The following is a 21,029-nucleotide window of genomic DNA, read 5'->3' as shown; positions in this document are numbered from 1 at the left end:
TATACTTATTCAAAGGCTCTGTCACAGAAAAGGAAATTAGAAGAAATACTGTCATGCATATTGAATACATGATAGAAGTGTCTATGGTTAATTTATTTATTTCAATAGACATCTCAATTTTTTCAAGATTGATGTTTTTGTGATTGCCATGGAGTTACAGCTTCCCTTCCCCAAACTTGCCTTACTTCTTGTTATCTAAACTGGTTTGGCTGCTTGTTCTCATTGCCCTCTTCGGGATGTATGTAGGTACGGTACATAATTGTGTTACTGCTCTGTGTTGAATTTGTTTTGAACAGTGTAACCAACTAGTTCTCCTTCTACATTAAAAGACAACAAAGGGGTGTTGTGGATTTACATTATGATGCCCACCACTACATTTTATTACCGTAGTGCTCATCATAATGTAATTTATTATCGGCTCATCCCTTACATTGCTGAATACCCAAAAAACTATGAGGACGGGCAAATGAAAGGTTCAAAGTTATAGTTTATGAATAAAAAATTACTTACCACTTTTTAATGTAGATTCTTGGTTTGAAAGGAAAAACCCAAATATAAAAAGCAACTGGAAGAAGGCAAATGTAGGTATTTCTATGTAGTAGAAGTAGCTAGCTATATGTGCAGATACAGCAAACCACACAGCGTAAGAGATCTTGATAAAATTGTTTTCATACTTTTGATCCCAACACATAGTCAAAGCGATTAGAAAACCCAATACTAACGTCACCACCTGAAAATTCAATATTCACAATAAACATAGCCTAGGTATTGCTTGCTGACTTTTTAATAGAGTACGTACAGCAAAAATTATTCAAGCATTTTTGAAATAGTACTCTATGGTGTTTTTCCTAGGGTTTTAATTGTACAAAAACAGTCTGAAGGTAGTTAACATAAACCAACAATTCGATTCACTATATAACCTTTAAACTTTACCTTCCTAATCTAACATGACTTCAAAACACTTAATGCGTCAAGAATTTGTATTATGCTCGACCGACCACCCTGACATGCCTAATTAAGAACTACATGTAATTAGTACGCCAGTCCATCTATTCTCCATAATGTAACGAAATTCCCTTTAAAGGAAACATTTTTGACTACAGAATCACTTGAAATATTTCTTAAGTCAATGCAAATCTTTTTAATCAACGGCGTTCTTCTCATGATATATATACTCTCTTTCCTTCACCTGAACCATAGATAAAACATACTCCGTTAAGTAGATTTCTGATCCTTACGGAACAGCTGAAGCCAATTTTATTGTTAGTTCTGTCAAGTGCACTAGAGGTTGTGTTTTGTTTACAATTTGTTTCTTGTTATTTTAGTCATTTAAAAACTTTTTTAACCAAATAAAATGATCTAATTATAAACAATAACTCGTCCCCTATAGTACAGGGTGGCTGGTCATCAGTGCTAAAAAAATTTAATGGTGATGGTGTAAGTTAAGTAGGCCTACAAAGTAAATTCAGTGTGATCCAAGGGTTCAGTGTAAAAGGGGTTCCAAGTCTAAAAATTTGCTTCCCAAAGAATTTTAAGTTTTTCAAAAATGACCATGTTTTTAGCAAATTTCCCAATAAAGAAGTAGCTATTACCATTACCGTAGGTCTCATGGTAAGACCTAAGCCCGGGACCGATTTACTTTTTCATTTTGATGTCCCAGAGGCCAAAAACTCCATTCGTTCAAATTTGTATAGGTATATGTCCATCCAGATGATAACTCAAGTAATTTTTTCCGATTTTGATAAAATTTGGTTTGAAGGTGTAAGGCGGGATAAACTTGAATGAGTTCGCGAACCAGCATGATCGGACCATGGGAATGGGGTTTAATGGGAATGGGGTAAAAGTGGGTTTTTCTCATTTTTTACCCTTAAAACACAAAATCTATCAATTTTTCTTCAGACGTTTTTAAAGAGCTTAAAAAAACAAATACATTAGTATATCAAAGTGTTTTTGTACGGTGATTGCTTATGGAGAAAATTCAAAAAAAATTTTAAAATTCCCATGTTATTCTTATAGAGAATATTATAAAATGTTGTAGTTGGATTGTTTATGGATATATTTTGATCAAACTTGGCGGATTTATTTATTTCATACTAAGCTACAGTATTGATATTTTAATAAAAAAACAAACTTTATTAGTTTCCCTGTAGCAGCTAACCTAGGTACTCGTTAAACATAAATGTTAATTTATTAGATTAATTGAAAATCAATTCAGGCAAATGGAAATTTGCTTAGTAGGCAGGTTTGCTGCAGCAGGAGTCTTTCAAACACAATGCAGCAATTTCTCAATTATTACATGTAGCCTAAATGGATTTAAGTATATGATGTCATTTTCATGTTCTACATTCAATTTTGAATAAGGATCATAGAAAATTATGGATGATCCATTGTAAATAGTTCCAAAGATAAAAATTAAGTTATATCATAAAAATAAAAAAATAAAATAAAAATCTGGTCTATTGCATTTTTCTCCACCATGTATAGGCCTATAAGAAGGTAGCAAAATATGTTGAAAACTGTGCCATTTTATAAGCATTCCAACTATAAGCTACACTATTGAGGTTTAGATCTGCTTGTTTGTTTTAGTGGTTGGAATACAGTAGCCTACTAGAAAACAGGAAACCTTATTACTGTTATTACCGTTCAAACCACAGAAAACATACTACTATAACCCAGAATGCCAACCGCATGGTAAAAAGCGTTAAGTACTTTGAGAGAGCTTTGCCTGCCAATTCGTAGGCAGCGCATAGCTGAGTGAATAGCAACATTGGTGGCGCTGCCTAAGAATTGGCAGGCAAAGCTCTCTCAAAGTACTTAACGCTTTTTACCATGCGGTTGGCATTCTGGGTTATAGTAGGATGTTTTCTGTGGTTCAAACTGATAGTCCAGTGAAAATAGGTTTGTTTACGGCCGTTTCGGCATCAAAATGCCATCATCAGATGTGTGTATACACTGACAACGCCCAATCTGGTGGATAACCACATCTGATGATGACATTTTGATACCGAAACGGCCGTAATATACAGAAACTACAGAGCTGTGACAAGGTAATTAATTATATTACTTAGAAGTGTTTTAAACTTTACCTTCCTAATCTAACCTAACTTCAAAACACTAAATACAGCCCCGTGAATTCACATAAAGCTTGACCCACCACCCTGACATGCCTCAATAAGAACTAAGTTAGGTTTAAGTTATATGCAATTAGTCTCAGTTCATTCCTCTTAACTATCTGAAAGGAGCTCTATGGGACCGAAAGTCAGTGTTAGGAGTATTACCATAGCCATCTCTAGTATAAGGCCGCGGCGAGTGAAATCTGGCATGGTCGCATCCGAGGCATAGTCCAGCCGCCTCCCGCCATTAGTTTGCACAGATAGACGGCGAATCACCAGTGATTAACCTGTTTGTTTTACACAATTAGAGACAATATGGTATTCGTAGTGACAGTATGTTATCCCTCATAAGTGTATCATGCCATGATGCAAAATTAACCACCGAAAAGCATTAAAAACTGAAGAGTAGGTATACAATTATTACACTTCCCTCTAGAAGTTCCGCGTCGAGATTAGTGGGTTAGAGCTATAGCCTACATTTAAACTTAATTAAGTACCGCGTTCTGATTAAGAAAATACACATTTCCTAATTTATTATATCTAAACGTAAAAAATATTGGACAAAAAATATAAAACTTGAGTATTAATAGTAATAGTATTCACAGACAGTTTTTGTACCTCTTATGTATCATCAATATAAAAAATCAATACACTATTGATACTGGTTCAAATTAAAATTCATATTCAAATAGGCCTACGTTTATTTATGATAATACAACATCTTGGCCTCGCCAAGTTTACAAACTTGTCGTCGAGGTCCAATTGATACACAAAAATTAACAAACAAAATTTATATAACCCTATTTTTATTTTTTATTTTCAACAAAAACAAATGTTTCTAGCGTTACTAATTCCATGGCGGTTTTGTGGCAGGCACCTGTCCATACATAATATTGGCAGCAGAAATACAAAATTCTAAATATAGTTAAAAAAATTGTTTTATCGTCTATCTGATAGTTTAAATTTTTTAAGATGTTTTCAAAGTTTTGCGCAGTTGTGTTTTGTAAGTAAATTTTAATATGCATGTATTGTTTACCTTTTCAATGCATTTAGTCAAAGGTGTACCAATATTTGTATATGTCTAGACCTTAGTAAAGTTCTGCATGAGCATTCAATGGCAAAAATTTTAAATATAAAACAGCTTTGCATATCTCGCAATTAAGTTTGAAATTATAATATAATCCATATATTAATAGGCAGGCATGTTTAAACCCTTTTTTCCCCAGCTTGTGTGTATCGCAGAGAAAATCTATGCATACTATTAGAAAGATATTTGCCTGTAGGTGTACAGAATCCCTCTATAAAATGTCAATAAACTCAAAAATAAGCACAAAAATTCATATGGGCTGCCATGCTGGTGACAAAATAAAATAACAACGAAATGAACAGAAAATCAAAACAAATGGAAGAAATTCCAAAAACACGTTTTATTTACAGCGTGGGTTAAAAACAGTCTGAACATTACATATTTTTGGTTGAGTTTTTGACCACTAGACGACCAGTTCATAATAAAATTTAAAAGAATGTCCGGGGAAACCTAGGCCTATTTGTAATAGTATATTTTTTCATAAACTCATTAGGTTCCAAAATAGTTCCGTTTTTATTACAAACGAGGTGTTAGCCCGTCCTACGTACGGGAGTAGTCAGTTAAAACTTTGTATAATTCAGAATAGCTAGCTTACACGTATAAAGACAAATTTTATTGCAGCCTACAGTAGAAAGAGTAATTATCAATTGAGAAGTGTATAGGCCTAGTCAACGATATCACCTTCCAATTCCATCGTATACCTGCCTCTTACATAATCAATATCACCCCAAAACAATTATTCACACTATACACAATTTCCGGTCGGTCTGAATAGAAACTCCCTAAAATAAAACAAAAACATCCAATAAAATTCACAGTACACATAATTATAACGTTGGAGTTCTGACATCATTAAACGAATCGTCCACACACATCCTTTATATATCAATTTCACTGCATCAATGCTACATAAATAAGTGTAAACAAAGAAAAGTAAAAACAACAACATATAGTTTGTTTTGTAAACAGCTGAGTCAAAAATAAAATAATATTCATTTGAAAATAAGAACTGGTCACATGTTGAAGGAATTTAAAACGTAAACAAGCTAGTAAAGCTAGTGACGTAATTAATTGTCTATGTTTATTATCCATTCCGTTGTCAGTTCTAATATCCTTGATAATTAAACTACCCTCATTGAATCAATGTACATCGTAATTCCCCATATCCATTTAGCCTATTTAAACTATAAAATAGTCATCGCCTCCAAACGTAACCACAACTAAACACACGCCATCAAACAACTTTTTAGATTTCATAAAAGGATGGTTACCTAGTCTAATTGCAGTATCCTAGGTCAATGATGACGTTGTGTTCAATCTATGTCATTCAGATATCTTTGGATAAAATACGTCTGAGGTTGTGGTAGTAATTTGAAATCGTATTCCTGAGGAATCTTGATCTCCTTCCTTATGACAACAACATTTCCGGGACTAATCCAAACATAGTTTAAGCATTCAAAAAAATTGATTGTAAACAAAAAGCCACCAAGATGAATTTAAACATGTAGCCTAAAAATTGTGATTTTCCAACCCTTTCCTAAAACAATTTAGCAGTAAAATAATTTGCATATCCTTTTTTTAAGACTCGTGAACAGAGCCCCGACTTGGACTTGTGGATCGATGGTGTTACTTATCTCGGTGGTCTACTAATCTTACTTATTTCCTATAATCTATGACAAAATCAGAGTAAATAAAATAACCTCATAGTTCTATAGAGCATTGTGTTATATTTGACCAGCTGTTAGTTAAAACAAATTATATTGCACTAAAACAAACCGAAGATTACAAAGATTACTTAAGAGAATAATTTGAACATCTTAGTATTTTACTATGTATATTTAAATAATCTGTCATCCTCTTATCGAAGGAGTGAACGTATCAATGATTAGCATTACACATAGTATAAATAAGTCAACCCTTAGTATGCCTTTTAATCTTATCCAAATGCTGAATTTGTGTTACAAACGCCGAATGTTTACAGCTGTTATGTTAAGCAAATTATATTATAGGTACCAAAAGCTAGTTTAGAATCTTAGAGTCGGCTGCTAGACTTTTCAAAAATTAAAACTTAATTTCTAAATAACTGGGACCCTAAACTAAAATTATGGCTTTGACATTCCCTAGTTCTCAAAATTATCTTTCTTTCAACACAAAAATCATGAAAATCCGTCGAGTGGTTGATTCAGAATCGTGAAATAAAAAAACCCTGTTACATTTTAATATTATAGATGTATAGGCTATCGCTTGTGCATTATGCGCAACATATATTCAGGGTTGGAATTAAGTGGTGAATATAACATAAAACGTTTGTATAAACATGTATCAATTAGTATTTTGTAATACAATCTGAAACATTGTAGCCTACGCGGCATTTCATGCTAAAAATTAATATATTGAACTTGTTCAATTTTCATAGTTTTTTTCAATGTGATTAAGCGCAGTTTTGGCGAAATGTTGCACGTTTACGCTGGTGACAATACCCGGAGTTGGACCAGGGTGGGGATGAGTCGCGGCGTTGACACATCGAAGGCCGCGGCCTTATTACTAGAGACGGCTATGGTATTACCTAAGCTGTGTATGGTAGCCTATGTTATTGCTAGTCTAAGCTTATACAAGGTGTGGGAAAATAACCGATCCATTTTCTGCAGCACACTGTTCAGCGACAGGTCGTCTGAGGGTGGTGGGAGTAGGCTTGTTGGAAAGCCTATACAATGCCATTTTTTGTAGTCATAGAGCAGTGGTCGTATGAGCTACGTGCGGTTGTTATCTAGTCGTTTTAAAAAAGTAATGATTTAGTCATTGCAAACTCAGCAGCAGTTCCACGCTTTTATTCAATTAGGTCGACATACAGAGGTTCCGTTGTGATTATCTGTATGGATGATTACCAAACTATACAGATTATTATTCTAATCCATAGGGATGAAAATTAACTTCAAAATTCGTAAAACTGAGTGTTCAAACATGTTCAAGGCAGCCGCTTGTTTTCGGGCGGGCCTACAAGAACTGTTTTCCACAGCAGCGAACTCTATCGAATGTTTGTTGTCTGGCGTCCGATCTAACTTTAGAAGGCCTGTCAGCTTCATTTTCAACCCAGAAGCAGTTGTCCTAAAGTAAGTAGGCCACCACATTATTGTGCTACGCAACGGAACTTCTTTATGTTGCCCAATTGAAAGAATGCATGAAACTGCCGCTGAGTTGCAACGAATGAATTCACTATTTTATAAAAACAACTCCATAACAACCGCACTAGCTCAGGCGACCACTGCTCTATGACTACAAAAAATGGCATTGTGTAGGCTTTCCAACGAGCCTACTCCCACCACTCTCGGATGACCTATCGCTGAACAGTGCTCTGCAGAAAATAGATAGGTTTTTTGCCACACCCTGTATTAACTTAAACTTAAAAGTCATTCCTTAGTTGCTGGTCAATATGATAATAGGCCTAATAATATTTAAACATCTCTGCAACTCCAAATTAAAGGCCTATGTTCATTAGGCCTGAACAAATTGTATATACTAGGCCTAAGTTAACTACAGTTAAGACAATTACTCACCAAAGTTGAGCTTTTAAACAGTTCTGTCACAAACATGGTTGCAGTCACCAAGACCTTGAGAATTTTCCATGATAAACAAATAAGTATTTGAGGTGTGTAATTGTAGATGACCCCACTGACACACATAAACAAAACTCCGACAATTATCTTTTTCCAGTGTTTACATATAGAATCTCCGATGAATTCTGACAACTCCAGTGAGATTCGTAGAGGAAAGGATAGTATGCTAACTACAAGAGGTAGCTTAAAGTCAGTATCTTCTGCCAAAATTATCCATGTCTTGAAATGTGTCGACAACTTGTACTTGAGGGGATGAAGAACGGATCCACATAATAATGCCCAGAATAAAGGTTTCAAAAAGGGTTCTAATATAATGAAAGAACCCCAAGCAAAAACGCTGCAAGCACTGATCAAAAGTAAAGCGACTCCATTGTAAAAAGCTTTCCTCAATGGTTTTTCATATTTAGGACAAAATATTGAACTTTCAAGATTATGTAAACCTAAGCCTTTCTTCAAAGTTTTAGGAGTATCCATATTGAAAATGAAATGGATAACTTATTAGTGATTAGTGATAGAGACAATCTGGTTAGGTAGTTGTCATAATACAACTCTTATGGTTTGATTTATCTGGAAAGTCCCTCTGAATCTGTGAATATTAGTAGAACCTTCTGAGTTAGTTTAAGAAAGAAAACTTTAATGGAATGAAAAAATTATCAAACTGCAATAAAAATGTGTGTCTATACTGCTATTTTGGATGGGTTTTCTAATTTGGTTTAGCTATTTGAATATTCTGTATTGCTCCCTTCAGGCTACAGAAGTTAGGTAGGTATACATTGTTTTGTTCTGCAACTGTTTTACATTTACCCAAATAAGATACACTAAAAAAACTTAATTCATTTTAAAGGTTCAAATCGTTATATCAAATCTAAAAAGAAAACATCAAACCTCGAGTTTCACAATTTCATTATTTACGACAAGGAGGAGGAGTTCTATTTATTTCAACACAACAACACTGGTAGACTGTTACTGGTCCATATGACTCTGACAGCCAGAAGCCAGAAGGTGATGGGATATCAGACTTTTTTTCTTGGGCCTAAACGGCAAGCCATTACAAGCATACTTTAGCAGCAAGACATTACATTTTTCTGAAGTTAGGTATGGTGGTGTCCCCCAAGGGTCCGTCCTGGGGCCACTCCTTTTCATTATTGTAATTAATGACTTGGAAAATAATGTAAATGATTCATCCAGTATAATGTTTGCAGATGATACTACTTTTATAAGTATTCATCCTGATTTTGAAGCTTTAAAACTAATCTGTAAAAAAAAACTCTCGACACGGCCTCTATGTGGTTTAGTTCTAACAGTCTTCTTTTAAACAAAGATAAAACCCAGAATCTGATCTGTAGTCTTAAGTCAATTAATGTTAACCAAACTGAAAACCATGAAATTAAAATTTTAGGATTAGTAATAGACAGTTCTCTATCTTGGTTACCACATGTAGATTCAGTTGGTATAAAGTTGTCTAGAGTTATCTTTTTGTTAAGATCTCTTATTGGTATTGTGCCAGAAACCTATGCAAAGACATCCTACTTTGCATATTTTCAGTCTGTGATATCTTATGCCCTAATTATCTGGGGAAATAGCTGCCATGTACATAAAGTCTTGCTGTTACAAAAAATAGCATTAAGGGTAATGAACAAGGCTCGATTCAGAGCACATTGCAAACCTTTATTTATTAGAAGTAAGATCCTGACTGTGATAAACCTGTATATATTTTTGTGTTTGTTGTATGTAAAAAAGAATTTAAATGTGGGCTTATATGTACACAGATCAGACATTCACCAATGTAACACCAGAAACCAGTTCATGTTAGATATACCATACAGTAGGCTAAGTAAGTGTAAAAACAGTTTTGCGATTATTGGTCTAAAAATGTTTAATAGGTTGCACACTGAAAGCAAATCTTTAGAATTTAAGTTATTCAAACTTAGACTGTATGAGTGGCTAAGCCTAAATCCTTTCTATGACTTGTCAGAATATTTTTCAATTAAGTCTGTACACTTTTGATGTTCTGATTGACAAATAGTATTGTATTTTTAACTTTGTATTGATCATCTTGTTGTGATCAATTGACGTTGTCTATTACATTGTACCATATTATGTTTAAAGACAAAGATTCTGATTCTGATTACAGCCATGCGTCTCTAGTACATTGAGATATAGATTATAACTGGAGTCACTACTCTCTGGTTAAACGTTGGAGAAAAACGTGCCACAGTTTTGGCTGCTTTGTTTTTGGTGTTTCGTGTTGTTAGGTTGGCCGTGTGATCGGTTGGTGGGATGCTGTCAAATAATTCCAATTCATTCTAACCTAACCAACCATACTATTTATTTGGGGTTATGTTATTTCAAGGACTTGTATGTAGTGTTATATAGTCAATGCTTGTATCAACAACTTATTTAAGTTATTGCACGTTAAAACCTCTGTATCTGTTACTTGAAACATTATATATTGTTTTGTTTGATAGTAAATAAATACTAACTTATTTACCTCTTTTCAAGCTATGTGGTGAAAATAGGCTAGTCAAATTTCCTGGTTTGGAGATATTGGTTTAGGCCAATAGCCCTATGGCATTTGATTAAATAACGACTATCGATTTATGATCTTGTTTAAATGAGTTGCTCTTGCTCGTAAAATAAATAAATAAACTTATATTTCAATCATAATGTTGTGTTGGCAGAGTTTTGTTTTTACAGTATCAACAAAACAGAATGACGCCATCTTGATCTTGCCTCTAATTTGACAAGGACGAAGGACAAGTCCCACCAACCCGATCACCCGGCCAACCTAACAAAACGAAACTCTGAAACAAAACCAGCAAAAACTGTGGTACGTTTTTAAAACACAGAGTGGTTACTCCAGTTATTATTATAGCTCAGTGCTCTAGTACTTGGGTAATGAATATTTTCCTATCTTGTTATTAATTTCTTCTGTGGTTGCACGGCCGCCTTTAACTCCAGGCCGCGGCCTTCGAAGTGGCAACGTCGCAAGTAACAGCTGTTTTGTTTCCGTGGGGTCCCAGTTTATCGACATCCCAAAAGATCGACACTGAAATAGTCCCATAATGTCGACAACTCAAAATGTCGACAGTGTCGGTAATATGGGATGTCTGTAAAGTGGGATGTCGGTTATGTGGGATGTCTGTTATGTGGGACGGTTGTGTAAATTTTCCCACTTTATCGACACGCAAAATGTCGACAAGCAAAACAGATCGACAAAGAGCGGGAGATTCAAATTGAAGGTGAACAGCTCTTGCTGAACAGATCGGTTGAGTATAATGAGAGTCGTTCTTTTTTTAACTCCGAACGACTTCTATTCACGGCGCTTGCAGTCTCCTTCAAATTTGTCAATGCTATTATCAACTATCTTGTGTATATAATATGTGTTCTGCCGTTTGAAGGCTTTACAATAATTTGACATTTTGTCACACTTGTATTATGATTCATTATACTGTTTTTTTTCGTGTAAGAAGGTACCTAGTTAAAACTTGCTACCTAGGCCAAACTTAGCTTGAGGATGATTATGGTATCCATCCAAAGTGTTTTCAATCATAAATTTATTTGAAATATACAGGTGTTCATTTGAAAACTTTCCATATCTGTTGTGTGCAAAGGCAAGGCGTTTTACACTTGTTTGTTCTTATTTCCCCCTAATTTGGACATGCAAAATCCAATAAAATAATTTTTAATTTTGAAAAATGTCCCAAAAGGGCCCTATTTGGGGGGTAGGGGTGCTTTTTGAGAAATTTTCAAATTTAAACATGGGTTGTGTGATACATCAATTTAAAGGTCTAATCACCCCGATCATTTTTGTGCAAAAAAATTTAATTATCTTTAACCGTATTTACAGGGTGGATCAAAACGTTTTACAAAAGGACTTTGAAGTTGACTACCGTAATACCCTAACTACTGAACGGAACAGCGCCAAATTTCTTTCCAAGCCTATTCATGAGCTACTCTTTAAGATAACTTGTAGTAAGGGCATTTTCCATGTTATTTTCTAATTATAAAAAAATCTCGAATTTGAAGAATAGAAGAAAGCTGAAAACTCAAAACTGTTAAATAGCAAGCTAGGCCTATAACAAATCTTCTATATATATAAAATCCAATGTATGTTTGTTTGTCCTTTATGGACTCCGAAACCGATCGACAGATTGTAATGAAACTTTCAGTTATTATTAAGCATTATTCAAGGATGGTTTGTGTGAAGTTTGGTGCAGATCCGTCAAAAGGGCTCCGCCCCAGTGGCTCTGGAGTTTCCCATGTTGACCTTATGAGTACTTATATTTAAATAGAATTAAAGATTCTTAACAGCTGGTTCAACTAAAGAATTTAGTTCTATGATGTTCATTAGCATTAAGAAATTAATAGGTTTACCAACAGGGTGCAACACTATTATTTTTTTCAATTTATGACAACAGCTAATTTGCAACCAAAAGGTGAGTGAGCGTAGCGAACGAACTTCAACCAAGACGTGATTGAGCCATGCGAACATGCTCATCTTGAAAATGAACGAACATTTGACATAAAACCACATTAGGACAGGACGACGTCTGTCGGGCCAACTAGAAATATATAAAAGAAAGTTGTGTTAGTTACAGCGTTTATAACTAGAAAACTACTGAACCAATTGGCATGAAAATTTACAGGGATATTCCTTAGGTACTATAATAACATAATAGCCTGTTTCCGTTTCAAAAACCCTTAAGGGTAGCGTCCTAAGGCCCTTTGCAGTTTACATGTTAATCTTATGGAAGAATGTTTTATTTTGTTTACTATGCCATGTTTGTCATTTCTTGATTAAATTAAATTAAGGAAACAGCTGTTGTAATGATAACCTAATTTTTTAAAACAAATCTATACATAAAAAAATTAGAGCTATCAAATAGGTTTCTATTCCATTTGTCTTTTACGAATATTTGTTGTCAAATGTAACATAAAATATTACATTATGTTGTTAAATATTACATGTTGTTCCTTGGAGGCAATTCTGGAAGCAACCACCCCCTTCATACATTGCAATGTAATTACTAACGTTGATTGTTATAACTCTTATAAGCCTTGACTGAGCTCCAATATTGGCTTAAAAAGTGGAGGATAAATACTCAATGATAAAAGTCAACGAAAACAAGTCCAAACATATTGTTTTTACTCTGAGAACAGAGTACAATCCTCCAGTAACCATTAATAATATGTAGCCTTAACGGAGGCAGACAGTGTAAAATATTTAGGTCTAACTCTTGACAAAAAATTAAATTGGAAATCTCATATCTGGTGCAAGAGACAGCAAATGGAATTAAACATTTGTAAACTCAATTGGCTACTAATTAGGTACGAATTCAAAATTATCATTGGCTAAGAAAATTGTACTGTATAAAATTATGATCAAACCAATTTGGACATACGGAATTCAACTTTGGGGGACCTCGAGCAAATCCAACATCGAAATTCTTGAACGATTTCAGGCTAAGGCACTGAGAAGAATTGGCGCACCTTGGTTCGTATCCAACACTACAATTAGGAATGACTTCAAAATTAAATCAGTGAAAGAAGAAATTGCAGACATTAGCAAAAAGTATCAAGACAAATTAGAATATCATCCGAACAGTCTTGCTGTTAATCTGCTGGACAATAGTCAGTGCATTACCAGATTAAAAAGTGTTGTGCATGTGCTGGACCTAAGCTACAGATTTCTGTAAATATTTATGATTGATCCAATTTTTGGCAAGACTTGTTGATGAACAGGTGCTTGCTTCCTGACATTGTTTTGATAAATGTTTTACTTATTGTTCTCATATTTGTTTGACCAGATTGTAATAGTATATTTCATTACTAGGACCGAAAGTGGCATTTTCCGTCGCGCGCCCAAGTTTTTGTGAGAGGCGAAGCCGAACACAGGGAACCCCAATTACACGTACGAGGCGAAGCCGAGGACGGGAATAATGGAGCAAGTGCCGGATAATAACTTTCGGTACGAGTTATGAACGATACTTTTCATCACGACGCAAAAATACACAAACACAGAATAGCAGACCTCGGTATATTAAAACAATTTGATTTCTCAATTAATTTGATTGAACATCAAAATAAAATAAAATCTTCTAAAAAGAAATCTACCTATATTTCTCAATAAATTTTATTTAAACATCAAAATAAAAGAATAACACAACTTTTAAAAATACATACAGCTTATTAAAATCATTAAATTAAACCGTAACAAAACACTGGCGCGCGTAGTGAATAAATGGAGAACTAATTGAGAGCGAGGGAAAGTAAAATTAGAGCGAGGGGAAATCAGCTGATCGATTTTCCCTCGCCCTAAATTAGAGCTTGGGAAACGACTAATTTCATTGATATCAGCTGTTATCGAAAATAGTTACTTTCGTTAAGGAGTGATGAAAAATAAATTCTGATAAAAAAATGTAACTGAAGGCAAGTGAGCGCAGCGAACGAGCTCATATTGAAAATGAACGAGCATTTGACATAAAACCACATTAGGACAGGACGACGTCTGTCGGGCCAGGTAGTTAAATATAATGTGAAATGTCCTTTTTAAACAAACATTTTACGTATTTAAGTTTTCTTTCTATCTCTTACCGTTTCTATCTCTTACCGTAAAAATTGCAGTAGAAAAACATAATCTTCTATGGTAAAATTATAACTAGTTGTCTAATAAAACACATTGCATTTGCTCAACGATGTAGTAGGATTAATTACAAATTGATCAACTACTTTTAATTGTGTCAGTTCATCTTGGACCATTCATCCTGTCCCTTTGTCATTGGTAACTGAGAGTAACTGGAAAACTTCCTAATTTAATCATTTACAGCTATTATGACTTCAATAATCTCGTTTAAGTGACTAATTGAATGATATACGGTTTAACGAAAAATAAATAGTGTTTGTCAAATGACTTAGAATAGGCTATATGAGTTCCTGTTAGGAAATGTAAATTAATTAAAAGTGTTAATCTATTTCGATTATTTTATTTAAAAATCTAAAGATCAACTGTTGTATGAAACATTTGTAAATATTCATAAACAGGCTGTTATTGCCGTAATGTCTTATTTGAACCGTTTACCTATTAACTTGACCTATTGTTTTACACTTATTGTAATAATCATGTGATTGCGTTTACCAAAGTTTGTTTAGTGCCTAAGCTAAGTTAGACAATAAACAACAATGAATTTTTAAATTTTAGCTAATAATCTAGCTCATAGAATACTTTTTCGATTCTCATTTTTTACTATGTTATAACTGATGATTAATGTCTCATGGCACACTCTCTTATATGTCGCTCTAAACACAGATTGTTTAAATTCCTCTTAACGCTGATGTTTTGACACTAAATACACAATTTAAGCTAGTCGGACGGCAATAACCCATTAAATTTAGTAAATAAATTAGCTTTGATGGACGAAGCAACCACCCCCTTCATACATTGCAATGTAGTTACTAAAGTTGATTGTTTCAACTCTTATAATTTAAACCAAACGACTGTAATGCTATATATGATTTTAAAATATTACACCAAAACCTAAGAAGTTATGGTAAAAACGTTGACGAATTTCTAGTTGTATTACAAGGTATTAAATGTAGATTTAATTGTATTATTCTAACGGAAGCATGGTTGAATCATCAGGGTGATCTTATGCATGGTTATAATACTTTCAGAAGCTATAACAATCTGAATCAAAGTGACGGTATCGTTGTCTACATCGATGACTCGTTATCAGTGAGCTGCTAATCGGTGGCGTGGCTACGAGCTTGTCCTTGACCTTCGACTGGACCGGAGCTACATGTAACCTGCTTTGTGTATACCGTAGTCCGAATACATATTTACAGATTTTTTAACGACAACTTGAAATCATTTTTAGAACTTAACACAATAATTGTTAGAACTTAACACGTTCTCAGATAAATGTCTACGCAGGGGATTTGAATTGCGATATTATTCAAACTAATTTTAACTCACAAGAAGAGCGGTACCTCGATATCCTGTCCGAGTCCGACTTAGGATTCATTGCTTGCATTGATAAAGTAACACGTCCTGCTAGTAAGACATGCATTGACCATTTTTTCATAACTTTGCCACCATCTTTCACAGCTTCCTCGGCTGTGTTGGAGACAGAAATAACAGATCATTTTACAACCTATCTGGAATTGCAAAGCACCAGGTCGAAAAAAATAGAAATAAAAAATTTTACTTCAAAGACAATCAATTGGCAAAGCATTGGCGTGGAACTAAATTCATCCAATTGGAACAATGGGAATTAAATTCTGTAGACGTGGACGAAGTTTCAGAAATGTTTAATAAGATTATAGGGCAAATTTTAGATAAATATACTGAAAATAAATCAGCCAAAGCCTCTAAATTAAAACCATGGATAACTAAAAATGGGCTCCTAAAGTCAATAACGGTACGCTATCGAGATAAGTTAAATAAGCAGCTCCGACATCATCCTTTCAACACGCATTGCGGACAAGGTTTACTAGATACCGGAACATATTAATATAATTGATAAAGAAAGCTAAATACAGGTTATATAACACTAAAATTGATGAAGCTAACGGTGACTCAAGAAAGTTCTGGAACATTGTGAATGAGGTCGCGGGCCGCCCAAGTAGAAAGGAAAATTTCCCAGTTGAGGGTTTCTGCGCGCACGGTGACTCAGCTACACCTGTTTTCTGTGACCTGACGTAATAAAAATTGTCAGCAATAATTTCAATAACTACTTTGCCTCAGTTGGCACGCAACTTGCGAGTACAATTAAGACGGACGGGCCAGCCGAGGTCGATGACGCCATTTACGCCACAGATAAGGTTTTCTCCCTGAGACATGTCAGCGAGAACTCTGCGATGTTGTGAGAACTATAAAGCGGCAATTAAGCTGCCGGATGGGATGACATTCCATCGAAGCTTATTAAATATAATATTGAAACTTTGAATAAACCACTTTTACATATACTTTATACTTTTCTTTGAAATGGCGACCATACAACGAAGGTATTTTAAGCCAAGTATGAATGGAGATCGGAGATGAGTGTATGATGAATGGCGCGATCTTGTAGTCTTGTTAGTGACTAAGGTCGACATATTCCTTAGACACAGCTGTTAATTAATAGCCTAAACAGCTAATGGCGACTAAGGGACCTACAGATTTGTAGTGGAATCCGAACCACTTTTTTCCTTTGGTATATACGAATTGGTCTAATTATCAGGATAGTACTGCGGATAGTGCGTAGTCGCCACCCGTCCCAGTCTATAGGTATATAGTAATACAGTAATAGGTACACTATAATACAGTATAATAATGGTGTTTTTGGCCTCTGGGGTAATCAAAATGAAAAAGTAGATCGGTCCCGGGCCTAGGTCTTACCATGAGACCTAAGGTAATAGCTACTTCCCTATAGGGAAATTCGCTAATATATACAAAATTCCTTATCCTGCATGCCATAAGCTATTTACATTTGGTTAACATTTTACATTTTGTTTTGAAATTCACTCATTATGCTCATGTAAAAATCTTTACCTCTTATTCTTATTACAGTACCTCCATTAACTCCCGTTCACATTCACGTATTCCAAATGTGTTGGTTCGCGGACTCATTTGTTGTAGGTTTTCACGACACGTTTGTACAAATTTCATCAAGATCGGATTAATTTTGCCATGAGACCATGAGAGATTTTTTCGCATATGGTAATAGCGTATTACCTATATGGAACAGTCACCAAAATGTTTTTTACAATATCTTTTAAAGAAACCACATTGAGAACTCAGAGCAGCCATTTTTGGCAAAGGGTATGGTATGGTAAAATGGAAAACTCTATTAAATTCATTTACATAGCTAGCTAATGTGTTTATCAAAATATATCCATTGATATTTAGTGGTATTTCTCCTGGCTAAGTAGTTTATTTAATAATAATTAGTGAATCCGTTTGCTCAGAACAGTCTTCAATTTATCAACGCTTACCTCCTTGTATTACAAATCAAAATAAAATCAAATCAAATATCATTTAATCCATGAAAATTAAATGGTTACAGAAATTACAATAATTCTTAAAAATAATGGAAGATCCCCACATAGGCAAAGCCTGTGCGTGAGGAACGAGTACATCAGTCCATCCATATTCTATAGTCGAAACATTGTTACATAGACAAGTTGCATTTACAAAAGGAGGAGAAAAATAATTTTACCAGGAAGCCACAGCGGATAACGTTAACACTATGAAAAATAACTAGCAAATTTAAATAAAAATTAAAATAAAATTGAAAAAGTGCAAGGAAGTATATAGCTGGCAAAATCGGAAATAGGGAACATATGCTACAAGCTAAAATAGTACGATTTTATTAATGCTACAAGTTTCACAACTCCATTAACGCTCTATTATAAATACTCGAATAAATTATAGATTTGATTGGTTTAACCCATAATAAGCCTAACAAATATGCATGAAACATTTAGTTTCATTAAAAAATGTTTTAGAAATATAAGAGATTACGTTAGATTAGAACGTTAACCAGAAACGTTTACCAATTCTTGGACATGAAAGTACATACAGTAGTTGTACAAATCCATCCCTGATGTTAGGCCCCATTTGATATGGATCCATATATGTTCATTGCAGCAAGTGTTGCAAAAGTTGTAATACCGGTTAAGCGCATTTTGCTGCATAGTACAGTATTACATTTTGTGTAACAACAAATTTTTTTCTTTCTACCACCTAGACTACTGCATAGTTTTACCATGTTTGACAGAAAATTACCCGCCAGTCATTTATATACATGTCAACGATAAAATTATTTAAATTTATAAATACGTATGTTAAGCCTATATTGACTATAATATTGTGGTATAATTACCTTTTATATTGCCCAAATAAACAACAAAATAATAAAATACATGCATATTTTATTTCGTGCAACATGGGGTTATCACATTTGATATATAGTTGTTAAAACGACGGATAGTTACTGAAAAATGTGGACTATAATCGGTGGGTCCCATAGTTGCCATTGGCTGTATGGGCTATTAATACGTAGAGGAGGCTATGACTTAGAGCATTGGAACGCCGATAAATATGATCAGCCATTAATATTAATCGGGGCCAATTGATGTGACGTCAATAGGCCTATGAGCAAAGACAGAATCATATTTATTAAATAAAGTTGTCACTTCCAATTGCTTGGTGTTGAAAACAATCAGCTGTAGGCTTAAATTACTTCACCCACAGTTCATTCCACTTGTTAATGTAATCCACTCTACCTTGACTATTCAAACATTTTGAGCGGTGATTTATTCCGTTTCAGTAGGCTAATATTCATCTGCAGTGAAAAATAGTGGTCTTTGGATTCAGTACGTAAAAATCTACGCAGAGGATACGGGTCCGGCAACCGGACCCTAACTGTCATAACCTAACCTAACCAACCAAACTTGCTGATAATGAAAAAAATCGAATGAAGGTTAAATTCTGTCCATAAAATAAATTTATAAACAAAAAATTCAAACAAAAGATATTGTACAGTTAAGAATAAACCCACCCAAATATGGACAGTAGGCCTAGGACATAAAAATGTTCTTTCCATGATAGATAACCCAACCTAACATAACTTAACCGCCGCAAAGCGCTGTACATCTGTACAGCGCTCCTCCAATAATACTCCTCCAAACACAAGCCTACACAACAAACACAAGTCCTTTGGTGAGCCTCCGGATAATACTTACCAAAATACCGATTTGGACTTTGAATTACTTAGTTAACAAACAGCCTAGAATCTATCCCAAAGGGGAAAGAATATTGACTCACCTCACTTAAGTTATGGTTAGACCAAGGAACATTATCACAGCAGTATGGTAATTGCCTCCAGGGTACACAACTCTGGTCTCTCTTTCTCTCTCATCTGCAGTGATATCGATGGCAATGTCGTCCAGAACAGTTAGTCCTCTTAACTTATTGGTTCAAGACAATATTTAAAACAGAGACCAATTTGGTTTCAGGTTAAATTACAGCCTTTGCTCCAGGATCATCTATAAAACTAACAATGAAGTCATCAGCAATGAATGAATATAATCCAAGTCTAGTCTTACACCAAATACAAACAGCTCTAGAATATTTGACAGCACTTAAGTTTACGTCCTACACTCATTCCAATGAATGTATTTCTTTAATAGGCCTACTTTCTTTCTTATTACTTGGCGACCATACAAAGTAGGTATTTTAAGCCAAGTATGAATGGAGATGAGTGTAGGATGAGTGGAGCGATCTTGTAGTCTTGTTAGTGACTAAGACTGACATTCCTTAGACACAGCTGTTAATTAATAGCCCAAACAGCTAATGGCAACTAAGGGACATACAGTTTATAGTGGAATCCGAACCACATTAAGTTATTGCCTTGGTATAGGCCTATAAGTACGAATTGGTCTAATTATCAGGATAGTACTGGGGAGAGTCGTAGTAAGTACTCACTCGTGCGGACGTTAATCCACACCAGGGAGTGTCGAATCCACAGTGCATGCCTATAAATATCCACAATTCGTGACCTCCTAGTAGCTGGATTACAGGACGACGCCACCCGTCCCAGTCATGTTGATTATTTCATTTGATAAACTTAGGCCTAGGCCTATATCAAGTTTGGTTAGTTAGGGTAAAACCTAACCTAACTAAAGGAATGAAATATTCAAAATACGGGTAGAGTTTGTTAGCTGGGCTATGCTAATAAGTATAGATTGAAACTATCGATTCGATTAGTAAACCTTCATGCGATATAAGTGCAGCCAAATATTTTTACATAACTTAAACAAATTCTTAAAGTTGACACTGGGTCAGTGGGAAAAAGAGACGGGTACAGTTTCTTAACTGGGCTATGCTAATATCGATTGAAACTATCGAATTGAAAATAGAGATTGATTAATAATCGATATTTGTTAATATATTTATTATCAAATTAAACTATCTTAACCTAACCAATAAACTTGCTGATGGTGAAAAAATCGCATGAAGGTTTACTAATCGAATCGATAGTTTCAATTGATATTAGCATAGCCCAGTTAAGAAACTGTTCTTAACTGGGCTATGCTAATATCAATTGAAACTATCGATTCGATTAGTAAACCTTCATGCGATTTCTTCACCATCAGCTAGTTTGGTTGGTTAGGTTAAGATAGTTTAATTTGATAATAAATATATTAACAAATATCGATTATTAATCAATC

At 34.5% G+C, this 21,029-nt stretch overlaps 1 protein-coding gene across 2 annotated transcripts in view; it reads right to left on the bottom strand.

Moving 5' to 3' along the window:
• Positions 1-8,754, bottom strand: part of LOC128988726 (transmembrane protein 245) — a 46,306-nt gene extending 37,552 nt beyond the window's left edge. The window contains exons 1-2 of one of the 2 annotated variants that reach the window (XM_054410316.1): positions 7,755-8,754; positions 511-730 (exon numbers count right to left, since the gene is read on the bottom strand). In XM_054410316.1, the coding sequence (XP_054266291.1) occupies positions 511-730; positions 7,755-8,288 (754 nt within the window). In that variant the 5' untranslated portion in view covers positions 8,289-8,754. Of the gene's footprint in view, positions 1-510; positions 731-3,278; positions 3,356-7,754 lie in introns of those variants that run through there. The other variant, XM_054410317.1, reaches the window with a different exon arrangement.
• Between the last annotated feature and the right edge of the window lie 12,275 nt (positions 8,755-21,029).

This window comes from Macrosteles quadrilineatus, unplaced genomic scaffold (assembly GCF_028750875.1).
Source record: "Macrosteles quadrilineatus isolate MER2022 unplaced genomic scaffold, UCM_ALF_1.0 Scaffold_3__2_contigs__length_128488019, whole genome shotgun sequence".
In the NCBI taxonomy this organism is placed as follows: domain Eukaryota; kingdom Metazoa; phylum Arthropoda; class Insecta; order Hemiptera; family Cicadellidae; genus Macrosteles; species Macrosteles quadrilineatus.
Note: the sequence above shows the minus strand (reverse complement) of the source record. Positions and strands in the feature narration are given on the sequence as shown.